Consider the following 19,706-nt stretch of genomic DNA (forward strand, 5'->3'; position numbering starts at 1 on the left):
TTCCTGTGGGGTCAGTGCATCACAGGAACCAGGAAGAAGTGACCAGCAGGAGTGGGTGTGGAGCATCGATGCTTCAAAATGCTCAATGCTGAGAAAATTTGTCCGGAATTGAAGGCCACGGGTGTTTACAAAGCCCCCATAGTGCCAGAACAATTGACCCCTCCCACATGTGACCCCATTTTGGAAACTACACCCCTCACGTAATGTAATAAGGGGTACAGTGAGCATTTACGCCCCACAGGTGTCTGACAGTTTTCTGGAACAGTGGTCCGTGAAAATGAAAAATGTAATTTTTTCATTTGCACAGCCCACTGTTCCAAAGATCTGTCAAACGCCAGTGGGGAGTAAATACTCGCTGCACCCCTTATTAAATTCTGTGAGGGGTGTAGTTTCCAAAATGGGGTCACATGAGGGGGGGTCCACTGTTCTGGCACCACGGGGGGCTTTGTAAACGCACATGGCCCCTGATTTCCATTCCAAACAAATTCCCTTTCCAAAAGCTCAATGGCGCTCCTCCTCTTCTGAGCATTGTAGTGCGCAGCAGAGCACTTGACGTCCACACATGGGGTATTTCCATACTCATAAGAAATGGGGTTACAAATTTTGGGGGTAATTTTCTCCTATTACCACTTGTAAAAATGTAAAATTTGGGGAAAAAACAGCATTTTTGTGAATTATTTTTTTTTTTTCATTTACACATCCAACTTTAACAAAAAGTCGTGAAATACCTGTGAAGTGTTAAGGCTCACTGTATCCCTTGTTACGTTCCTTGAGGGGTGTAGTTTCCAAAATAGTATGCCATGTGTTTTTTTTTTCTTTTTTTTTGCTGTTCTGGCACCATAGGGGCTTCCTAAATGCGACATGCCCCCAAAAACCATTTCTGCAAAATTTGCTTTCAAAAAGCCAATTGTGACTCCTTCTCTTCTGAGCATTGTAGTTCACCCGCAGAGCATTTTATGTCCTAACATGGGGTGTTTCCATACTCAGAAGAGATGGGGTTACACATTTTGGGGGGGGGTATTTTCTCCCATTACGCTTTATAAAAATGGTCAATTTGGGAAAAAAACTGCACTTTAGTGAAAAATATTTTTTTTTCATTTACACATCCGACTTTAACGAAAAGTCATCAAACGCCTGTGGGGTGTTAACGCTCAATGGACCCCTTGTTATGTGCCTTGAGGGGTGTAGTTTCCAAAATGGTATGCCATGTGGGGTTTTTTCTGCTGTTCTGGCACCATAGGGGCTTCCTAAATGTGACATGCCCCCCAAAAACCATTTCAGAAAAACTCACTCTCCAAAATCCCATTGTTGCTCCTTCCCTTCTGAGCCCTCTAGTGCGCCCGCCGAACACTTGACATACACATATGAGGTATTTCCTTACTCGAGAGAAATTGGGTTACACATTTTGAGAGGATTTGTCTCCTTTTACCTCTTGTAAAAATTCAAAAACTGGGTCTACAAGAACATGTGAGTGTATAAAATGAAGATTTTGAATTTTCTCCTTTATTTTGCTGTTATTCCTGTGAAACACCTAAAGGGTTAACACACTTACTGAATGTCATTTTGAATACTTTGAGGGGTGCAGTTTTTATAATGGGGTCATTTGTGGGGTATTTCTAATAGGAAGACCCTTCAAATCCACTTCAAACCTGAACTGGTCCATGAAAAATTCCGATTTAGAAAATTTTGTGAAAAATTGGAAAATTGCTGCTATACTTTGAAGCCCTCTGATGTCTTCCAAAAGTAAAAACATGTCAACTTTATGATGCAAACATAAAGTAGACCTATTGTATATGTGAATCAATAGATAATTTATTTGGAATGTCTATTTTCATTACGAGCAGAGAGCTTCAAAGTTAGAAAAATGCTAAATTTTTAAATCAAATTTTGGAATTTTTCACCAAGAAATGATGCAAGTATCGACAAAATTTTACCACTAACATAAAGTAGAATATGTCACGAAAAAACATCTTGGAATTAGAATGAAAGGTAAAAGCATCCCAGAGTTATTAATGCTTAAAGTAACAGTGGTCAGATGTGCAAAAAACGCTCTGGTCCTACAGTGAAAATTGGCCTGGTCCTTAAGGGGTTAAGGGCATACTAATAGGTGAATTAAGATTGTGAGCCCCAATGGGAACAAGGGCCAATTTGCGTGAACAGTGTATGGCGCAGCAGTATAAAAACAATAAACAATTATTATAAAGAAAGAAAAATGTACAATTTGCACTTGGTCATCAGGACAGACCCCTTTACCTTAGGTCATTTCACATAACAAGCCAGGAAGTACCCTTTTATATATTAAAGTAGCGTTTCCCAACCAGGGTGCCTCCGGCTATTGCAAACCTACAACTCCCAGCATGTATCACATCCTAGTAATATATAGATCAGTGGTTCTTAACCTTGTTGGAGGTACTGAACCCCACCAGTTTCATATGCGCATTCACTGAACCCTTCTTAATTGGAAAAATAAAATGTTTTTTTTTTTTCAAATTCAAAACTCAGGTATATATTTATGTATATATTTATACATAGGTGCACAAAATGAACAAAACCATTAAAGAACAAAACAATGAAAACATGATTTTCACACAAAAACAAATACATAATAATGAATATTTACTGCAAATCAGTGTGACTTCTGCTGTTGTCTTTCAGAGACCAGTTCAGAAATGCGCAGCTTTACTTTGGCAAGTGCCACTCTCATGTCATTTTTGCAACAAAGTCTGTTCCTTTTCTTCGTTTTTATGTCCAGCATCCTCGGTGTGCCTACCTGTTCCCGCGGTGTCCGTGCGTCCAGGCTGTCCTCTTGTCAGAGGGACCGTCTGGCTAAGGCGGATTATTGCGCTGCAGGATCGGAAGTGCGTCACGGGATGCCGCGCCGAGAGTGGTCCGTTCCAGCGTTGGACACAGGCAGGCGATCGCGTAGAAGCGGAGCCACAAAGGATAGGAGGCTTCCTTTACAGTAGGGTAAAACAGTAATCTGAGATCTGTTAGGAGGGACATGATCACCTGCACCAATGATGGACAAGCAGGGCGTGTCATCACGAATCATATGAGTCGGGTGTGTGTCTTGACCTCTGCCGAACCCACGAGACTGACTCACCGAACCCCTGTGGTTCGATCGAACCCAGGTTAAGAACCACTGATATAGATAGTAAAGAAAATAACTGGGCAATACAGCAACCAGATGACTGGCATATGGACCAGACCAGGATTGCAGCACATGTGTTCTTTAGGACTATGTGACAAATATATTCAGAGGCAGCTGGAAAGCACACAAATATCTGCATTTCAATGACATGTAAAATGCTTGAAACAGATTCCCAATCCTGCCAAGTAATTCAGCCGACACATAAGGAATGAATGTGCTCATTACGAACTGTTGTCACACATTTTATTATTACTAGATGAGATGTTTGTCTGGATTTAAAATTAGTTAAATGAATTTCACTTGAGGGTTGTATTTAATAAAAAAAAATAAAAAAATAAAAAAGGGCGTCACTGTTTCCATTTTTATAAATTTGTTAAACCCCTTCCCGCATCATCACATACACAGAGGGAGAAGTTATATTACTCAGATTTCTCTCTGTGGCAAGCGGAGGCCACCACTTCTGTCCCATGATTCTGCCTCCAAGAATGCAGGATTGCTGGCTTAACTAATATCCATGATTGTGTTTTTTAGAATTCGGGCCTACACCTATATATGGCTCTAGAGCAGTGTTTCTCAACCAGTTCGCCCCCAGCTGTTGCAAAACTACAACTCTCAGCATGTCCGGACAGCCCATTTGTCATTTTGCAATAGCTGGAGAAATACAAGTTGAGGAGCATTGGGTTATGTCAGTGCCCTCCATAATGTGCCCCCCCAGATGTTGCAAAACTACAACTCACAGCATACCCGGATAGCCAAAAGCTGTCCGAGCATGCTGGAAGTTGTAGTTTTGCAACATTTTAGGGTCTGGACGACCCCCTTAGAGCTGTGTTTCCCAACCAGTTTGCCCCCGGCTGTTGCAAAACTACAACTCCCAGCATGCTCGGGCTGCCAAAGGCTTTGTTTCTCAATATTTCTAGACTATTTCAAAGCTCCTGCACGTATGTAAAGAAAATCTACACAGCTAAATGGATCAAAACCTATAGTTATATGAATCAATGTGATTTACATACAGTAATGTTAAATGAACAGATACAATTTAAAAAAAATCTTTTTTTTTTTTTAATGATTGATTGCATACCAAGATTACAGACGATATGGTATTTGCCAGGGGTATTCAACTGGCGGACTGCGGTCCAGATCTGGACGGCGGCCGCCAGTCATCCGGACTGGCCGCCGGATCTCCTCTCATTCATTTGCATAGGTGTCTCTAAGACAGCGATACAAATGAATAGGCGCCGCCACTTGTGACTCTCCAGTTGTTTTAGAACTACAACTCCCATCATGACCCTCTGTCAGTGCACAATGGGAGTTGTAGTTTGCAACAGCTGGAGCGTCACAGTGGCAAAGTTCATGAAGGGGCACCGGGACAAACTTAATATACCAGGTTTACAGTGTGTGGCAGTAATATACCAGGGGCACAGTGTGTGGCAGTTTTATATTCAGGGGCACAGTGTGTGGTAGTAATATATTCAGGGGCCCAGTGTGTGGTAGTAATATATTCAGGGGCCCAGTGTGTGGTAGTAATATATTCAGGGGCCCAGTGTGTGGTAGTAATATACCAGGGGCCCAGTTTGTGGCAGGATTATATTCAGAGGACAGTGTGTGTGGGGGTAATCTACCAGGAGCCCAGTGTGGGGCAGTATTATATTCAGGGCGTGTAGTGTGTGGCAGTATTCAATTTAGGTGGCACAGTGTGTGGCAGTAATATACCAGGGGCTCAGTGTGTGGCAGTAATATACCAGGGGCTCAGTGTGTGGCATTATTATATTCAGAGGTTACAGTGTGTGTCAGTATTATATTCAGAGGGTACAGTGTGTGTCAGTTTTATATTCAGGGGCCCAGTGTGCGGCAATATTATATTTAGGGGTACAGTATATGGCAGTATTATATTCAGGGGCCCAGTGTGTGGCAGTAATATACCAGGGGCTCAGTTTTTGGCAGTAATATACCAGGGGCTCAGTTTTTGGCAGTAATATACCAGGGGCTCAGTGTGTGGCATGATTATATTCAGAGGGTACAGTGTGTGGCAGTATTATATTCACTATTCAATATTATAGCGGCACTGAGACCGCTAGGTGTGAACCAAGCCTTAGCGTTCATCCTGGACCTTTTACCGGATGTCAGACCTGAATAAGCGGATCCTCTCTAAAAATAGTTGAGTACCCCTGGTATATGCAGACTACGGTCCTTATGGCTGTCCTAATCTATGTAATTTCAAAATACCTTCTACTGGTGTGAACCAGGCCTTAGCGTTCATCCTGGACCTTTTACCGGATGTCAGACCTGAATAAGCGGATCCTCTCTAAAAATAGTTGAGTACCCCTGGTATATGCAGACTACGGTCCTTATGGCTGTCCTAATCTATGTAATTTCAAAATACCTTCTACTGGTGTGAACCAGGCCTTAGCGTTCATCCTGGACCTTTTACCGGATGTCAGACCTGAATAAGCGGATCCTCTCTAAAAATAGTTGAGTACCCCTGGTATATGCAGACTACGGTCCTTATGGCTGTCCTAATCTATGTAATTTCAAAATACCTTCTACTCTGGTTATAACTATTTTGTGTATTGAACCATAAATCCATTATATATATATATATATATATAATATGAGTTTTTTATTTTTTTTAACAAGGCAAATAATCTTTTTAACTATGATTTTCCGTGAGACCCAAAATTTGACAACATAAACTGACCAAAACGGGTACGTGATGGATACCATCTTTCAATAGAAGTCAATGGATATGTCTAGATATATGATTTTATACGATTTTTAAGTATAAAATTGTATGAACCTAGACAGATGTAAAAATTGTGATGTAAATGCACCCTAAGTTGCATATATTGGTATTTCCCACATTAGACATTACATTTCAAATATCTGTTTAAAAAAAAAAAAAAAAAAAAAGTTGTATCCCAGGGTAGTGCTTTATTTTTTATTTTTTTTAAGGGGTACTCCAGTACATGAGTACTTATTCCCTACCCACAGAACCCTGTGGATATGTGATAAGTGTCTGATGACACCGTCTGACCGCTGGGACCCCCCCAATGAGTTCCTGCCCACCACTCGGACTGTCTCCATGCATGGAGCAATCTCCGCTCTGCGCACAGATTACTGTTGACCACAGCACGAAGCGTTTGCAGTCACCCCCCACTATGCATCTCTATTGGAAAGCCAGAGATACAGCACTCAAGTATCTCCCCCTTTCCCATAGAGATACATGGAGGGGGCGTTAGAGCCGTTGTGCCAGGTTGGAGATCGCAGGGGGTCCCACAGGGTCCCACAAGATTCTGTGGCTAAGGGAGAAGTACTCATGTACTGGAGTTCCTCTCTAATATACTGCCTAAAATGCCGGCATGTGAAAACAAACAAAATAAAAACTGGACTTGGCACCTGCCACACCCCTGTTGCCTCCGGTATCCCGCTCCTGGCCTCCAATGCATTCCTCTACCTGCTCCTTGCAGTTGACTAGTCACTCTGTGGCTCAGCTAATCACCGGGGCGATATCCCACTATGGCTGAGCGGCAGTGGGGAATATCGGACCCCAGCAGAAGGAAGAAATCTGGGGCCAGGGCGCAATACATCACAATGCCGCTCAGCCTATCACTGGCACACTTATCTTAAGGGACATTGAGCTGGGCTTGTTTTCTACTAATAATGTTTTCTGTTTTTTTTTTGTTTTTTTTCGCTTTTCTCTTAAAAGCTTAAACGCGTCCGGGAAACAGAAACTCAGCTAAAGCCTCTGGTAGAAAAGAATAAAAGGATGTTCAAAAAGCACGAGGACACATTACAGACAATACAAAGGATGGAAGAAAAAATCAAGGCCTTATCGAGGGATAATGCAGAAATGGTAAGACAAACGGCATCTACCGTGGGGGCACATAGAAGGCCAGTACAGTATATTTATATCATGTTCAAATGGATTATTAGAAATGTCAGATTTTTACAATGTACATGTATGTTAACTTAAAATTTTATGTAAGTTTTTAGACCCTTTCACTTTTTTCATATTTCATTATGTTGTTGCCTTGTTCTTAAAAAAAAAAAAAAAAAAAATTGGGTTTTCCTCCATCATTTTGCACTTAAAGGTGTACTCCGTTGGAAACATCTTATCCCCTATCCAAAGGATAGGGGATAAGATGTTCAATCGCGGGGGTCCTGCCGCTCGGGACCCCTGCCATTTCCGGGCCGGCAGCGGCGGTGTCCGAAAGACGGAAGCGTGCAGTTTCTGCGTTCTTCACTTGCCACGCTCCCTCCCTTCATGTCTATTGGAGAGGGTGTAACGGCTAGTACATAGCAATCACGTCTCCTCCCATAGAAGTGAATGGAGGGGGCGTGACGGCTTGCATCGCCAGTCATTGGGCACAGAGTGGAGTTTGCTCCATGCACCGAATGACGGGTGCCAGCCCGGAGATCACGGGGACCCTAGCGGAGGGACCCCCACAGTCTAACATCTTATGTTTATTTATGGATTTTCAATAATGAACACAGCCTACAAAAAGGAAACCATAACCCGCCCCCCCTCCCTCACCTAGGCGAGCACACCCTACCCCAACAGCAGGGAAGGTCAGGCATGACAATAAACATGAGAAACCAGCAAGGAAACCATGCACAAGTAAATTGTAGTTTTATTCTATGTGTATAACTTGCTGTAACTGGCACGTGCGGGGCTTCTGCGCTTAACTAGCACTGACGTCAGCGCCGCTTATGAATATTCATCCCCCCTCCCTCCAGTTAGGAGGGGCGAAGAGAGGGAGAGCTGGAGGGAGAGGGGATGAATATTCATAAGCGGCCCTGACGTCAGTGCCAGTTAAGCGCAGATGCCCCGCCCGTGTGGATAGTGCGGGAGAATATATCTGACAGTTTTCCTTTTAAGGTGGTGGTGTTTTTTTTGTTGTTGTTTTTTTTCTAACTCCAGACGGACACTTATGTTTCTTTTACTGAGGGGAATCTTCTTTTTGGCCACTTTGACATGAACCCCGATTGGTGGAGTGCTGCAGTGATGGTTGACAATCTGAAAGATTCTTCCATCTGCACACAGGACCTTTGTAGCTCAGCCAGGGACTATTGGCTTCTTGGTCCTCTCACTTACCAAGGTCCTACTTTTCCTGATTTCTTAGATTGATTGGGCAGCCAACTCTGGTTGGAACAGTTCTGGTTGTTCCAAACTTCTTTAATTTAAGAATCATGGAGGCTACTGTTCTCCTGGGAACTTTAAGTGCAGCAGAAATTTTTTTTGTACCGTTTTGTGCCTGATTTCCTCCTCATGTAAAAATGAACTTTTGTTGATTTAGTACAAGGCCTCAACATAACAAAATGTGAAAAAGTGATAGTCTGAAGACTTTCTCACTACATTGTATGCGTGTATGCACACACACTATATAAGGTCTGTTATTGTCCTTTGTGGCACATAAAGACCAGCACAAAGTACATTTAGTTCACATTCGAAATTCTAGTTCAATTAAAATTGAACCGTGAAGTGTCGATTGTCCTCTGTGGGAGTGCCCTATTATTCTGTTCTGCGCTGACTGAGGGTAGTTTACTTGTGCATGGTTTCCTTGCTGGTTTCTCATGTTTATTGTCATGCCTGACCTTCCCTGCTGTTGGGGTAGGGTGTGCTCGCCTAGGTGAGGGAGGGGGGGCGGGTTATGGTTTCCTTTTTGTAGGCTGTGTTCATTATTGAAAATCCATAAATAAACATATAAAAAAAAATTGAACCATGGAGGAGACAAGAAATGTTGCCATAAAATGGACACACACAACTGTCCATAAACACATATCGTTATGGACGTACCTTTATATGATCAATAATGAATCTTAAAGGAGATAGTCCCATCTCATGAAGTAATGGCATACTGCTTGGATTTACAACCATATTCTAAATTGGTGGGGGTCCAGCCTCTGTACGCCCACTGATCTTGAGAATGAAGTAACCAGTATGTTGATTTAGGGCTGGGTCATCCTCAGTATAGACAAGTCTCCAAAGAATGGACCTCCGCAGTCATAAAGAAGATGGGAATACCCTTTTATGTGCCACAAAGGACAAGAACAGACCTTATATACTGAGTGTGTGTATACATGCATACAATGTATTGAGGAAGTCTTCAGATATGCCATGACTTCATGAGATGGGACTATCTACTTTAAGACTCAGTATTTATCATATAGGGTATGTCCGTAACTATATGTGTGTGTGGACAGTTTTGTGTGTCCATTTTATGGCCACATTTCTTGGCTCCTCCACGTTTCAAATTGAATTGTACTTAGAATTAGAATTTCTAATATGAACTCAATTTGCGAGTCTGGATGTTACAGCTTGTAACTTAGGCTGCATTCACATCACGATTTCTCCATCCGACTTGAGTGCACGATTTTTATGTACTCAAGCCGGATGGAGAAATCGTGATGTGAATGCAGCCTTAGCGTCTGATCGCTCTAAGCGCCTGTTCACATCACATTTCTTCTGTCCTTCATGTACATATCAAACATGTCCTTAGCACACTTAAAGCTAAACAAGTGTTATTTTGGCTTGCATCGGGATAATGATTGAAACTTTGTAAAATCTTGGTATTCACAACCTCTGCTCCTTTATCCACAACCTCTGCCAGAAGTTATGCTGTGAGAGGGGAGGAGAGAGCTGGATCTGCGGGTGGGTTTCTATTATTCTTCTGGGAGTAAGGACACTTTTTATGTTTTACATAGTACCGGTATTTGTGAAATGTTGATTGTCTCCATTACGAGATACAATTCCTTCTTGTGGATAGAGAAATAAGTAAATTGCCTTGATCCAAAATCCTGTCAATAGGTTTCCATTGCCTTTTACAGAAGGAGAAGTTGTCCACTGTGAGCTCCTTAAAGCGCCATTCCTCTTTGGATGATCTGAGTAATGCTCAGGAACAAGAGATTGAATTCTTACGACTTCAAGTCATGGAGCAGCAGCAGATCATTGATGACATCACGGTGGTAATACACATAATATTACAGCCTGTGTATTGCAGCAACGCATTTCACTTTCTTGTCACAAGTAGTTGTTTTTTTTATTACACACACTGAAGGATTAATCAATCATCATAAATGCCTAAACCTTACATAACCTGTATTATTGGTGCTTTATTGCTTCCATATTATTGGTGCAACACCTGAACCTTCTGCATCTTATCAATTCCAGTGGTATTGGGCAGGAAATTTCCTTTTAAAGGGGTACTCCGCTGCTCAGCGTTTGGAACAAACTGTTCCGAACGCTGGAGCCGGCGCTGGGAGCTTGTGATGACATAGCCCCGCCCCTTATGATGTCACGCCCCACCCCTCAATGCAAGTCTATGGGAGGGGGCGTGGCAACCTTCACTCCCCCTCCCATAGACTTGCATTGAGGGGGCAGGGCCTGATGTCATGATGTGGCGGGGCTATGACATCATGAGCTCCCAGCGCCGACTCCACCATTCGGAACAGTTAGTTCCAAATGCTGAGCAGCGGAGTACCCCTTTAAAAGGTAATTTCCTGCCCAATACCACTGGAATTGATAAGATGCAGAAGGTTCAGGGGTTGCAAGCTCCAGCGTTCGGAATAATTTGTTCCAAATGCTGAGCAGCAGAGTACCCTTAAGGCTGGGTTCACACTATGTTTTGCTATATGGGGACATTGTTTTAGGTCCGGTCAGAAAACAGGTAACGGGGTAAAAATGAGCCGACCGGAGTCACTATCTGACTCCAGTTGGCTCATTCCCCATATAGCAAAAACGTAGTGTGAACCCAGCCTAACTCGGGTTCTGATGAACTGTAGAGTATCTCTGTAGAGTATTGTATTCTTAAAACTGATGCAAAAACAGCACTCCTATTATGCCTATCTGATAGTAGACTAATACTAAAATCAATATTTTATGGCGATTTTTAGGAAAAAGAACGGATGCTGCGTTTCAAAAAGCCGAAAAGAAAAAGCTTGAAGCACCCAAAGGTATATTACACTAAGTGAAAAAATAGAAGGTGGTTATTAGTAGGGATCGACCGATTATCGGTATGGCCGATATTATCGGCCGATAATCACGATTTTGGGCATTATCGGTATCGGCAATTATCTTGCCGATAAGCCGATAATGCCCTGCCCCCCGCACCCCCGACCCACCGCACCGCGTCGCACCCCCCACCGTGATGCTAGGCGGTATACCAGTATGGATTTTTTCCCATACCGCTATACCGGTCGGGCCCCTCCCCCACCCTCCGAGTCAATAAAAAAATTAAACTTACCCGTAATGGGGGTGGTCCAGGCCATCCTTCCTTCCTGTAGTGTCCGGGGGCGTTCCGGGTGGAGGGTGGTCCGGTCCGTCCTTCTTCTCCCACGGTCTTCTTCTCCACTCCGGGCAGGCTCCGGCCTAGTACGTTGCATAGACGCCGCTACGCCGTGACGTCAGGTGCGTCGCTGCACACGGGCGTCACTGCGCAGCGCGTCTATGCAGTGTACTAGGCCGGAGCCTGCCCGGAGTGGAGAAGATGACCGCCGGAGAAGAAGGACGGACCGGACCACCCTCCACCCGGAATGCCCCTGGACACTACATGAACGATGGATGGATGGCCCGGACCACCCTAACAGGTAGGGGAGAGAAGCGGGTGGTGGCGGCGGCCGCTTTAAATCAATGATCTGCAGCGGTGTCGCAGGGGGTTAAATAGCCGATAACTTATACCGGAATATCGGTATAAGTTATCGGCTATCGGCCCTAACCTGCACCGATTATCGGTATCGGCCCTAAAAAAACGATATCGGTCGATCCCTAGTTATTAGGCTTGTTTTAACATATGTTCTACAATTGTGGGTGGAAATTTGTAACTCTGTATGACCCTAAGGACTATGCATCCAGGATAGATACAGTGTGTGTGTGTGTATGTATGTATATATGTGTGTGTGTATATGTATATATATAGTGTGTGTGTGTGTGTAATATTATTTTTTAAGGCTTGGAAAGTAACACTACAGCATAGTGAGTGTGGTTAGCTTAACCCCTTAAGGATGCAGGACGTAAATGTACGTCCTGGTGAGGTGGTACTTAACGCACCAGGACGTACATTTACGTCCTAAGCATAACCGCGGGCATCGGAGCGATGCCCGTGTCATGCGCGGCTGATCCCGGCTGCTGATCGCAGCCAGGGACCCGCCGGCAATGGCCGACGCCCGCGATCTCGCGGGCGTCCGCCATTAACCCCTCAGGTGCCGGGATCAATACAGATCCCGGCATCTGCGGCAGTTCGCGATTTAAATGAACGATCGGATCGCCCGCAGCGCTGCTGCGGGGATCCGATCATTCAGAACGCCGCACGGAGGTCCTCTCTCCTTCCTCCGTGCGGCTCCCGGCGTCTCCTGCTCTGGTCTGTGATCGAGCAGACCAGAGCAGAAGATGACCGAAAACACTGATCTGTTCTATGTCCTATACATAGAACAGATCAGTATTAGCAATCATGGTATTGCTATGAATAGTCCCCTATGGGGACTATTCAAGTGTAAAAAAAAATTTAAAAAAATGTAAAAGTAAAAGTAAAAAAAAGTGAAAAATCCCCTCCCCCAATAAAAAAGTAAAACATCCGTTTTTTCCTATTTTACCCCCAAAAAGCGTAAAAAACATTTTTTATAGACATATTTGGTATCGCCGCGTGCGTAAATGTCCGAACTATTAAAATAAAATGTTAATGATCCCGTACGGTGAACGGCGTGAACGAAAAAAAATAAACAAAGTCCAAAATTCCTACTTTTTTAATACATTTTATAAAAAAAAAAAATTATAAAAAATGTATTAAAAGTTTTTTATATGCAAATGTGGTATCAAAAAAAAGTACAGATCATGGCGCAAAAAATGAGCCCCCATACCGCCGCTTATACGGAAAAATAAAAAAGTTAGAGGTCATCAAAATAAAGGGATTATAAACGTACTAATTTGGTTAAAAAGTTTGTGATTTTTTTTAAGCGCAACAATAATATAAAAGTATATAATAATGGGTATAATTTTAATCGTATTGACCCTCAGAATAAAGAACACACATAATTTTTACCATAAATTGTACGGCGTGAAAACAAAACCTTCCAAAATTAGCAAAATTACGTTTTTCGTTTTAATTTCCCCACAAAAATAGTGTTTTTTGGTTGCGCCATACATTTTATGATATAATGAGTGATGTCATTACAAAGGACAACTGGTCGCGCAAAAAACAAGCCCTCATACTAGTCTGTGGATGAAAATATAAAAGAGTTATGATTTTTAGAAGGCGAGGAGGAAAAAATGAAAACGTAAAAATTAAATTGTCTGAGTCCTTAAGGCCAAAATGGGCTGAGTCCTTAAGGGGTTAAAGGGGTACTCCACTGGAAAACTTTTTTTTTTTTTAAGTCAGCTGATGACATAAAGTTAAACAGATTTATAAATTACTTCTATTAAAAAATCTTAATCCTTCTAGAATTTATAAGCTTCTAAATGCTCCACAGGAAGTTCTTTTTCTTTTTGAATGTCCTTTCTGTCTGACCACAGTGCTCTCTGCTGACACCTCTGTCCATCTCAGGAACTGTCCAGAGCAGGATGGGTTTGCTATGGGGATTTTCTCCTGCTCTGGACAGTTTTTAAAATGGACAGATGTGTCAGCAGAGAGCACTGTGGTCAGACAGAAAGGAAATTCAAAAAGAACTTCCTGTGCAGCATACAGAAGATTATAAGTACTAAAAGGTTTAAGATTTTTTATAGAAGTAATTTGCAAATCTGTTTAACTTCCTGGCACCAGTTGGTTAAAAAACTAAATAAATAAAAATGTTTTCCGGTGGAGTACCCTTTTAACCCCTTAAGGACTCAGCCCATTTTGGCCTTAAGGACTCAGACAATTTAATTTTTACGTTTTCATTTTTTCCTCCTCGCCTTCTAAAAATCATAACTCTTTTATATTTTCATCCACAGACTAGTATGAGGGCTTGTTTTTTGCGCGACCAGTTGTCCTTTGTAATGACATCACTCATTATATCATAAAATGTATGGCGCAACCAAAAAACACTATTTTTGTGGGGAAATTAAAACGAAAAATGCAATTTTGCTAATTTTGGAAGGTTTCGTTTTCACGCCGTACAATTTATGGTAAAAATAATGTGTGTTCTTTATTCTGAGGGTCAATACAATTAAAATGATACCCATTATTACATACTTTTATATTATTGTTGCGCTTAAAAAAATCACAAACTTTTTAACCAAATTAGTACGTTTATAATCCCTTTATTTTGATGACCTCTAACTTTTTTATTTTTCCATATAAGCGGTGGTATGGGGGCTCATTTTTTGCGCCATGATCTGTACTTTTTTTTTGATACCACATTTGCATATAAAAAACTTTTAATACATTTTTTATATTTTTTTTTTAATAAAATGTATTAAAAAAGTAGGAATTTTGGACTTTTTTTTTTTCCGTTCACCGTACGGGATCATTAACATTTTATTTTAATAGTTTAATGGGAATAAACGAGCGTTTTACTTTTTTATTGGGGGAGGGGATTTTTTTTTTACACTTGAATAGTCCCCATAGGGGACTTTTCATAGCAATACCATGATTGCTAATACTGATCTGTTCTATGTATAGGACATAGAACAGATCAGTATTATCGGTCATCTCCTGCTCTGGTCTGCTCGATCACAGACCAGAGCAGGAGACGCCGGGAGCCGGACGGGGGAAGGAGAGGGGACCTCCGTGCGGCGTTATGAATGATCGGATCCCCGCAGCAGCGCTGCGGGCGATCCGATCATTCATTCAAATCGCGCACTGCCGCAGATGCTGGGATCTGTATTGATCCCGGCACCTGAGGGGTTAATGGCGGACGCCCGCGAGATCGCGGGCGTCGGCCATTGCCGGCGGGTCCCTGGCTGCGATCAGCAGCCGGGATCAGCCGCGCATGACACGGGCATCGCTCCGATGCCCGCGGTTATGCATAGGACGTAAATGTACGTCCTGGTGCGTTAAGTACCACCTCACCAGGACGTACATTTACGTCCTGCGTCCACCAGGACGTACATTTACGTCCTGCGTCCTTAAGGGGTGAAAGAGGTACTCCAGCTCTGGAAAACAATCCTCCTATGGACATAGTTATGTAATATGCTGTTGTATAGACATTTTCCCCCTTCTGACACTTTTCATTGTCCTAAACCCCCACTAGAAGTTCGGTAGTGTTTTAACCTTTAGAATCATGGTCAACCGTGCTATCATCAGGGCGGCAGCCATATTGTCACATACATCCGTCATCTCCGGGCTTGACCTGCTAATGTCCTGTCAGGCTATCCCTTTGATAAGCTAATTAGAGGCAAGCTTCATCTAACATCACAGTGGGAGGGATTGAGGAAAGGAGATTTGGGAGGACCCCAGACATTAAAGGGGAAACACTAAAGATTATGGAACGTGTCATTTTCCGGTAGCTCCCGCAGTGATTTAGAACAGGGCAAGTGCGGGTCTCTGGAGTCCACAAAGGCAGAATTTAGGCACAAAGACAACCTGGGCAACCAGTTAATATAAGAGAATACTGTCCCCTGCATTTTTTTAAACTTGTTTATTTTTAGTGTCTACTGCCAGATAACCGCATTAAATCGGATTTAAAAGCAAAGGCTTTAAAAAAGGGATAATTATGGATTTGAAGAAAAGCTACTCCTGTTTGGGCATTGCAGCTCAGGCCCATTCTATTACATTTGGCTAAATTTACAATAGCAGACACAGCCTGTGGACAAAAGTGGTGCTGGGATCCTTGGGGTGGGGGAACACACCTTTTCTTTCTAACCATCTCAAAACAGAATCAATTATACTGTATATATCTATTTTATTATATACACCAGTGTTTCCCAACCTTTTTCGGGTCGGGGCACATCCCGGAAATTTTTTTTATATCTATTTATCAGTGGGTATGTAGTTTAAAGTGCTGCTTTATACAGCAACTCACCAATGACTTCTTCTCTAATTTGCGTTGTTGCCTTCTCTTCTCCATCTGGTCTGCGCCATCATGACGATTTCTTCCAGCCACAATTCTTCACCGTTAAACCTGCAAAACAAACCTATTAGGCTGAGCACTTTTTTTTTTTACATGGGTGACAGAGGGGTGTAGAAGAGTGTACATGGGTGACAGAGGGGTGTAGAAGAGTGTACATGGGTGACAGAGGGGTGTACATGGGTGACAGGTGTGTAGAGGAGTGTACATGGGTGACAGAGGGATGTAGAGGAGTGTATATGGGTGACAGAGGGATGTAGAGGAGTGTACATGAGTGACAGAGGGGTGTAGAGGAGTGTACATGGGTGACAGAGGGGTGTAGAGGAGTGTACATGGGTGACAGAGGGGTGTACATGGGTGACAGGTGTGTAGAGGAGTGTACATGGGTGACAGAGGGATGTAGAGGAGTGTATATGGGTGACAGAGGGATGTAGAGGAGTGTACATGGGTGACAGGTGTGTAGAGGAGTGTACATGGGTGACAGAGGGATGTAGAGGAGTGTATATGGGTGACAGAGGGATGTAGAGGAGTGTACATGAGTGACAGAGGGGTGTAGAGGAGTGTACATGGGTGACAGAGGGGTGTAGAGGAGTATACATGGGATGCAGGGGGACGCTGTGTGCGTACGCAGGCTTCCCTTCCACCATGCGCCGTCAGTCATAAGCACGCAGGCCGGGGTGGGACATTTAAAAGAAAAGAAAAAAAGCACCACAGTTGGGAATCACTGATATACACTATCTCACATAACGGAGTCCATCCCTAACATAAGTGTTAATATTTTATTCTATCTCTTCATGTGACCACACTGAAGAAATAACCCTCTGCTACAATGTAAAGTAATGAATGCACAGTCTGTATAACAGTGTTTAATGTTGTGTCCCCCCAAAATAACTCAGCAGTCATTAATGTCTAAACCTTGGCAACAATCGTGAAGGTGTGAAATGCGTGGAAATTAACATGCATATTTTTTGTAATGACGCAGTTTTATATGTCTTCCTTGACACTGGTTTTTGTTTTTTGCCTTTTGTGATTCAATTGATCTGCAGTGTTAAATTAAGAAAAGCTACTTAAAGGGGTACATATTTTTTTTTTTATTAAATCAACTGGTGCCAGAAAGTTAAACAGATTTGTAAATTACTTCTATTAAAACATCTTTACCCTTCCAGTACTTTTTAGCAGCTGTATGCTACAGAGGAAATTCTTTTCTTTTTGAATTTCTTTTTTGTCTTGTCCACGGTGCTCTCTGCTGACACCTCTGTCCGTGTCAGGAGCTGTCCAGAGCAACATAGGTTTGCAATGGGGATTTTCTCCTGCTTTGGAAAGTTCCTGATACGGGAAAAGAAATTCAAAAAGAAAAGAATTTCAGCTCCTAAAAGGTAATGGAAGGTTAAAGATTTTTTAATAGAAGTTATTTACAAATCTGTTTAACTTTCTGGCACCAGTTGATTTAAAAAAAAAATGTTTTCCACTGTAGTACCCCTTTAATGCAACAAGGTTCAGCAATTTTAGTATGATACACTGTCCAGCTGAGCATGAGAACTGTCAGAAAGGGAGACAGGACTGTCCTCAGACATGAGCTGGTATAAGTGCCCACCCTTTATCTGTACAGAACATGTCCACTTGTAATTGTGTTGTAATATTCATCTTTGCACATACAAGAAATATCAATAACATTTTAAGTGTACTTGTCATTATTTGAAGAGAAAACAACTAAACACACAACTTTTCATCAGTAGAACGAACCAGGAGACGTATGCTTTAATAGGTTTTTTCAATTATCCTATAAGAAATCGATGCAAGTGGTAAGTGATTACCTTCCATATGGAGTTGTGTTATGCTGGGTCTTTAAGGCTTCTGACTGTAGGATTTTTTGGCTCTCTGTTCAGCCCGTTTGACCTCAGTTGGCACCATGTCATGGCAATGTATAGCCAACTGTACAGTGATCCCTCAGCTTACAATGGCCTCAGGTTACAATATTATCATCATACAATAGCTTTTTCTTGACTATTGTATCTTGGAACCTGACTCAACATACAGTGCTATGGACAACTTAGATCTGCAAAACATGTCAATGGCTCTGTTTTACTTTTTTGGGACACTGTGTGCACTGTACAGGACCCTGAAGAAGCTCCTGCCCTCTACATAGACAGTGATTACAGCTCCCAGCAGATCTTTCTTACTGTTATATGTGAGGCTTTGCTTTCTGTATTAGTTTTTTACTTGTTTTTCTTTAATCTTCACTTTTTCCTATTTTTAGATGACATTTTGAGGTCTTCAGAAGCAATTACCAGGTTTCCATAGTTATGGTCTCAACATATAATGGTCGTCCTGCAACCAATTAATATTGTAATTTGAGGATACAAACGGAAAGAAACATATATGCACTCACTGCACAATAGGTGTCTGGGCTACGGGGTCTTCAGGTCTGGCGCTTAGTGGGATCACTCAGAGGCAACGTCGGCAGTTTCGCACTATTGTGCAAAACTGCCGGTGTTGCCTCTGAGCGTTCCCACTACGCGTCGCCCAGGACTCAAGTCCTGCAGGAACTCATGGGAACAGAGTTCCTGTACTTTTTCCACAGCAGGAACGCAGTTCCCATTTGCAGGAGTCCTGCAAGACCAGCCCTTACAGGGGTACTCTGCCCCTAGACATCTTATCCCCTATTCAAAGTATAGGTGATAAGATGTCTGATCGCGGGGGTCCTGCTGCTGGGGACCCCCGCGATCTCTGCTGCGGCACCCCAGACATACAGTGAACGGAGCGAGCTTTGCTCCGTGCCGGATGACTGGTGATGCGGGGCAGAGGCTCGTGACGTCACAGTAATGCCCTCTCAATACAATTCTATGGCTGTCACACCACCTCCAATAGACTTGCATTGAGGGGCCGTGACGTCGCGAGCCTCCAGTGCTGCACCCAACGCTCTAAATGAAAGCTAGGTGCAGCAGGGAGGACGTGGGGGTCCCCAGTGGTGGGACCCTAGGGATCAGATATCTTATCCCCTATCCTTTGGATAGGATATAAGATGTCTAGTACCCCTTTAAGTGGAAATCTTGGGTGAGTTCCCACACTTTTTTTCCCAGGACTTGACCCCTGGCGTCGCCCCTGAAGACCCCATAGCCCGGACTCCGGATTGTTTCAACACCTATTGTGCGGTGAGTGCATATATGTTACTTTCCGTTTGTATGCTTGATACTTCATCTTAGTATATGCACCCCGCAGGTGTCATTTATACTGGACCACTGAGGACTGCTGTAAACTCTATGGGGGAGATTTATCAAAAAACGTGTGCAGAGCATAAGTTGATTAGTTGTCCATAGCAACCAATCAGATTACTGCTTTAATTTCTCAAAGGCCCTTTTCAAAATGAAAGAAGCGATCTGATTGGTTGCTATGGGCAACTGGTCAACTTTTCCTCTACACTGGTTTTGATAAATCTCCCCCCTATATGTACACGTACATTAAGGAGGAAATTGCTGGCAGGATCTTGCCGAGTGTGCTCTCCCATTTCTGCCTTACCTTTTATTGTAATATCACTGTATTAGTGTGATGCTTCCGCTAGGAAATACCTAGGTTGTCCTGA

At 42.8% G+C, this 19,706-nt stretch overlaps 1 protein-coding gene across 12 annotated transcripts in view; it reads left to right on the forward strand.

Annotated features, from left to right (window-relative positions):
• JAKMIP1 (janus kinase and microtubule interacting protein 1) overlaps positions 1-19,706 on the forward strand; it is a 167,264-nt gene that overhangs the window by 83,557 nt on the left and 64,001 nt on the right. For 11 of the 12 annotated variants that reach the window (XM_056555118.1, XM_056555111.1, XM_056555115.1 and 8 more), the window contains exons 6-8: positions 6,855-7,001; positions 9,977-10,114; positions 11,042-11,101. In XM_056555118.1, coding sequence (XP_056411093.1) covers positions 6,855-7,001; positions 9,977-10,114; positions 11,042-11,101 — 345 coding nt within the window. The remainder of the gene's footprint in view (positions 1-6,854; positions 7,002-9,976; positions 10,115-11,041; positions 11,102-19,706) is intronic. The other variant, XM_056555114.1, reaches the window with a different exon arrangement.

The sequence above is a fragment of the Hyla sarda genome, chromosome 1 (assembly GCF_029499605.1).
Source record: "Hyla sarda isolate aHylSar1 chromosome 1, aHylSar1.hap1, whole genome shotgun sequence".
Lineage (NCBI taxonomy): Eukaryota > Metazoa > Chordata > Amphibia > Anura > Hylidae > Hyla > Hyla sarda.